Raw genomic sequence first — 6000 nt, 5'->3', positions numbered from 1 at the left:
TGCATGCGGAATCATGTGCGTTGACAGCAGTATTTAATGCATCTGCACACATGCGGTGTGGTACCCTTGTCCAGTCATCAAAATGCCCCCCCAATTCCCACCACTCTCCCGCTTTCCCGAAAGCACTATATTGTGCTTCCACATGTATGCATTGCGGCGTGTATATGTGTTGCAGTAAACTAGAGGATTGATCATTTGGTCAAAGCTATCAGTTCACAAGGGAGGATGAATTTGTAGGTAATTGGTATCCAATGGGGTAGGTTCTGTAGGAGTGTGGAGGGTATGACAGTGGACACTATGTACAGGAGAGGAGCGTGGAGGGTATGGCGGTGGGCACTATGTACAGGAGAGGAGCGTGGAGGGTATGACGGTGGGCACTATGTACAGGAGAGGAGTGTGGAGGGTATGACGGTGGGCACTATGTACAGGAGAGGAGCGTGGAGGGTATGACGGTGGGCACTATGTACAGGAGAGGAGCGTGGAGGGTATGACAGTGGACACTATGTACAGGAGAGGAGCATGGAGGGTATGACGGTGGACACTATGTACAGGAGAGGAGCGTGGAGGGTATGACGGTGGGCACTATGTACAGGAGAGGAGCGTGGAGGGTATGACAGTGGACACTATGTACAGGAGAGGAGCGTGGAGGATATGACGGTGGACACTATGTACAGGAGAGGAGCGTGGAGGGTATGACGGTGGACACTATGTACAGGAGAGGAGCGTGGAGGGTATGGCGGTGGGCACTATGTACAGGAGAGGAGCGTGGAGGGTATGGCGGTGGGCACTATGTACAGGAGAGGAGCGTGGAGGGTATGACGGTGGGCACTATGTACAGGAGAGGAGCGTGGAGGGTATGGCGGTGGCCACTATGTACAGGAGAGGAGCGTGGAGGGTATGACGGTGGGCACTATGTACAGGAGAGGAGCGTGGAGGGTATGAAGGTGGGCACTTAGTACAGGAGAGGAGCATGGAGGGTATGACGGTGGGCACTATGTACAGGAGAGGAGCGTACATGGTATGGCGGTGGCCACTATGTACAGGAGAGGAGCGTGGAGGGTATGACAGTGGACACTATGTACAGGAGAGGAGCGTGGAGGGTATGACGGTGGGCACTATGTACAGGAGAGGAGCATGGAGGGTATGACGGTGGGCACTATGTACAGGAGAGGAGCGTACATGGTATGGCGGTGGCCACTATGTACAGGAGAGGAGCGTGGAGGGTATGACAGTGGACACTATGTACAGGAGAGGAGCGTGGAGGGTATGGCGGTGGGCACTATGTACAGGAGAGGAGCGTGGAGGATATGACGGTGGACACTATGTACAGGAGAGGAGCGTGGAGGGTATGGCGGTGGGCACTATGTACAGGAGAGGAGCGTGGAGGGTATGACGGTGGGCACTATGTACAGGAGAGGAGCGTGGAGGGTATGACGGTGGGCACTATGTACAGGAGAGGAGCGTGGAGGTATGACGGTGGACACTATGTACAGGAGAGGAGCGTGGAGGGTATGGCGGTGGGCACTATGTACAGGAGAGGAGCGTGGAGGGTATGACGGTGGGCACTATGTACAGGAGAGGAGCGAGGAGGGTATGACGGTGGGCACTATGTACAGGAGAGGAGCGTGGAGGGTATGACGGTGGGCACTATGTACAGGAGAGGAGCGTGGAGGGTATGACGGTGGGCACTATGTACAGGAGAGGAGCGTGGAGGGTATGACAGTGGGCACTATGTACAGGAGAGGAGCGTGGAGGGTATGACGGTGGGCACTATGTACAGGAGAAGAGTGTTGATTTCCCTGTGTGTGCTTCAGGGTTCACATAAACATTCCTCCCTATGGGGTGCCTATAGGTTGTGAACGGTCACCCAACACATCCCAACATCCTTCATACCACACATGACACATCTAATGAAACCCTTTACGGTGCCTTGTGGTCACTACAACACGGGTGGGCTGCCATAGTGCACTGGGGGGGCCATTGATTTGTGGTAACGCATGCACCACTTTAACATGGAAGAGTGACCCCGGCATCGGAAGGCCATGTAAAGTGCCGGCAGCTCGGTGACATAAAACTCTATAATAAATCGTCTCTGTGAACGCCATACATGCGCGATCTCTGAGGTAAAGAACGGTACAATATATATACAGCAGATCCGTCCGCCGCCATTTCACTTCTTATACAAAATAAATATATCTTTATCTCCTTCCATCAGTCAGACGTATCAGAAAATAAAATGTGTCCTTTTGGAAGGTTCTATCCGATGAGGCAGAACGTGGCATGCAGGTGAATCGTCTTCATGAAACGCAATGGGCGGGGCCGCGGATAACTCTGATGTCACCATTCCTTCTCCTCCAGTGATGACACCATCGTCTAGGATCACTCCGCGTCTGATGGTTTATAGGCTGGTGTCACCCATCATGTGACGGAGGTGAAGATCGTTCATCTAATCGGTTCCATGTGATTTCCTCGTTTCTAGAGGCGATCGCTGCGTTTTCACTGACAATCCACATCACCCGTCACAGGCGATACTTCCAGCATGGAAAGATGAAGCAGCGACTTTCCCCGCACAACGATGAACCGAATTCCGCTGACTTTTCTCACTGCGATGAATGCGTTGCTGCACCCGCTGGTGGTTGGGTGGTCAGGATGGCACAGCCGCGCCGCACAGATGACGCCAATCTGTAAAACCTGCCGGCATTTTAGGTCTGGACACAAGGAAGTCTCAGCTGCTCATCGAATTGTGTCGGGATTGATCAGAGCACTAGAGGCGCACAGAGGTTACCACCATCACCTGAATGGCTGGAGCCCTGGGTGCAAAATATCATCCCAACCTGATCTGCAAGGAGATTGTATGCTCCTCCGGGTCTATGTGCTGCTCGAGAATTCCAGCATCCTGCGGAATTTGTGCTTTGAGTGTTCAGTGTGCGGGGATTGGTGGGGATGGTGGAAGGGTCTATCCAGTATGCTGGTGCTCTAGGAATGCCGGAAATAAAAGTGAACTCATAATCTGAATGGCACATCATTGCAGTTATAATGATGGTCAGGTAAAGAGCTGTCCCCGGGGACAGAAGAAGCAGCCATATTGTATGATCTCAGGGGGTCCAATAGATATTCTTCTAAAGTGTAAAAAAAATTGGGAGGGGGAGGGAAGGTGTTGCTCATCAACCAATTGTTTATCTTTTTCAAATTGCTACAAAAAAAATCTATATATATGCATATTGCCCAATATCCGGCCTGATCTCGTTGTTTGGATCCTCCAGTTTCAGCTCTTAGGAGGTCTTATGGTTGAATGGTCTTGCCATGGTTGCACAGTCATTCCATGGTTGGATAGTCCAGCCATGGCCGCATGGTCATCTCATAGTTGGATGGTCTTGGCATGGTTGGATGATAATCTAATGGTTGGATGGTCTTGCCATGGTTGCACAGTCATTCCATGGTTCGATAGTCCAGCCATGGCCGCGTGGTCATCTCATGGTTGGATGGTCTTGGCATGGTTGCACAGTCATTCCATGGTTGGATAGTCCAGCCATGGCCGCGTGGTCATCTCATGGTTGGATGGTCTTGGCATGGTTGGATGATAATCTAATGGTTGGATGGTCTTGCCATGGTTGCACAGTCATTCCATGGTTGGATAGTCCAGCCATGGCCGCATAGTCATCTCATGGTTGGATGGTCTTGGTATGGTTGGATGGTTGTCTCATGGTGGGATGGTCTTGGCATAGTTGGATGTTCTTGGCATGGTTGGATGGCCACCTCATGGTATCTCATGGTTGGATGGTCTTGGCATGGTTGCCTGGTCATCTCATGGTATCTCAGTTGGATGTTCTTGGCATGGTTGGATGGTCACCTCATGGTTGGATGGTCTTGGCATGGTTGGATGGTCGTCTCATGGTTGGATGATCGTCTCATGGTGGGATGGTCTTGGCATGGTTGGATGGTCTTGGCATAGTTGGATGTTCTTGGCATGGTTGGATGGTCACCTCATGGTATCTCATGGTTGGATGGTCTTGGCATGGTTGCATGGTCATCTCATGGTATCTCATAGTTGGATGTTCTTGGCATGGTTGGATGGTCTTGGCACGGGTGGGTGGTCACCTCATAGTTGTATGGTCTTGGCATGGTTGTATGGTCAGCTCATCCTTGAATGGTCTTGGCATGCACAGCAGGTAGGACAGTTGCAGACATCTGTGGTCACAGGTTGTAGCTCTGTAAATGGTTTTCCGATATCTGCAGAATCACAGACAGTACAGGAGTGCATAGACACAGAGACAGGAGGTTCTTCTACTTCCTGTCAGGAATGTGTGGGACTTCCCGCCGCAATCCCGGACTTCCATTCCATCCGTCCATCTTCTTCATGTCATCAGGTGCAGAGCTGAACTTTCTTCTGGACTTTTCTCTGCATCCTTCGATTTTTTTCTGGTTTTACCACCTACAGAAAAGATATAAAAAATATCTGGATTGTTCACATTGGATGTCCCAGCAACAGCATACATGATCTCCTTCCAAACTGACTTTGACCCTTCGCTGAAGCCACCCAGAGGTCCTTTAAGTGAATGTTGTCCCAGCAATCTCATGAGCAGGACGTGGACTCCATGACTCCTGACTGCAGAGACCAGGAGCTGTCTGTGACAGTGTGGCCGGAATTCTGGGAGTGCACAGTGAGCGCGCCCCCAATACAGAACCCAGTGAGCGCGCCCCCAATGCAGAACCCAGTGAGCGCGCCCCCAATACAGAACCCAGTGAGCGCGCCCCCAATACAGAACCGGGGAGTCGCATGGACTCGTGTGTAGCAGCTGGCCAGCTCAGGCCCACCCCCACTCCCACCTTGCTGCTTTATATATTTATTACACCAATAGGAAACACAGGGCCAGTACTAGACTACTGTGTGCCCTAAGGAAGACCAGCTACTTGCACCCCCCTTCCCCCCACCAAAAAAAAAAAAAAAAAAACTTTACCTGTAGTTTTACTTCACCCCTCCGAGCACACATCCTCATTCCCCTCAAATTTCTCACCCTAGCACAAATCCCCCCAATCCCGCCTCCTAGTACAACCCCCCTAATCCCGCCTCCTAGTTCAAATCCCCCCAATCCCGCCTCCTAGTACAACCCCCCTAATCCCGCCTCCTAGTTCAAATCCCCCCAATCCCGCCTCCTAGTACAACCCCCCTAATCCCGCCTCCTAGTTCAAATCCCCCTAATCCCGCCTCCTAGCACAAATCCCCCCAATCCCGCCTCCTAGTACAAATCCCTCCCATACTCCTCTCTCAGCACAAATCCCCCCAATCCCGCCTCCTAGTACAACCCCCCTAATCCCGCCTCCTAGTTCAAATCTCACCCAAATGCCCCTCCTAGCACAACCCCTCCTAATATTCCCTCCCAACCCCCCCTCCTAACACCAATCCCCCCCAATCCCCCCTTTTAACACCAATCCTCCTCTCCTAGCACAAATCCCCCCAATCCCCCCTCCAAACACCAATCCCTCTCTCCTAGCACAAATCCCCTCTCCTAGCACCAATCCCCCCCAATCCCCCCTCTTAGCACAAATCCCCCCCAACCCCCCCTCCTAACACCAATCACCCTCTCATAGCATAAATCCCCCCCAATCCCCTCTTCCAGCACAACTATGCCCCACTCCCCTCCTCTTAGCACAAATCCTCCCCACTCCCCCCCTCCTATCACAAATCCCCCCTCTTAGCACCAATCCCCCCCAATCCCCCTCTCCTAGTGCCAATCCCCCCAATCCCCCTCTCCTATCACAAATCCCCCCAATCCCCCTCTCCTATCACAAATCCCCCCAATCCCCCTCTCCTAGCACCAATCCCCCCAATCCCCCTCTCCTAGCACCAATCCCCCTCTTTTAGTACAAATCCCCCCAATCCCCCTCTCCTAGCACAAATCCCCCCCAATCCCCCCCCCTTAGCACCAATATCCCCCCCTCTTAGCACCAATCCCCCCAATCCCCCTCTCCTAGCAAAAATCCCCCCCATCCCCCCCTCTT

At 52.4% G+C, this 6000-nt stretch overlaps 1 protein-coding gene across 2 annotated transcripts in view; it reads right to left on the bottom strand.

Annotated features, from left to right (window-relative positions):
* LOC149435370 (metal transporter CNNM1-like) overlaps positions 1-6000 on the bottom strand; it is a 77770-nt gene continuing 71770 nt past the window's right edge. For both annotated transcript variants that reach the window (XM_089662720.1, XM_089662721.1), the window contains one exon: positions 1-4432. In XM_089662720.1, coding sequence (XP_089518846.1) covers positions 4356-4432 — 77 coding nt within the window. In that variant the 3' untranslated portion in view covers positions 1-4355. The remainder of the gene's footprint in view (positions 4433-6000) is intronic.

This window comes from Staurois parvus, unplaced genomic scaffold (genome assembly GCF_062004578.1).
Source record: "Staurois parvus isolate SC_StPar_1 unplaced genomic scaffold, SC_StPar_1.0 ptg001527l, whole genome shotgun sequence".
Taxonomy (NCBI): Eukaryota; Metazoa; Chordata; class Amphibia; order Anura; family Ranidae; genus Staurois; species Staurois parvus.
Note: the sequence above shows the minus strand (reverse complement) of the source record. Positions and strands in the feature narration are given on the sequence as shown.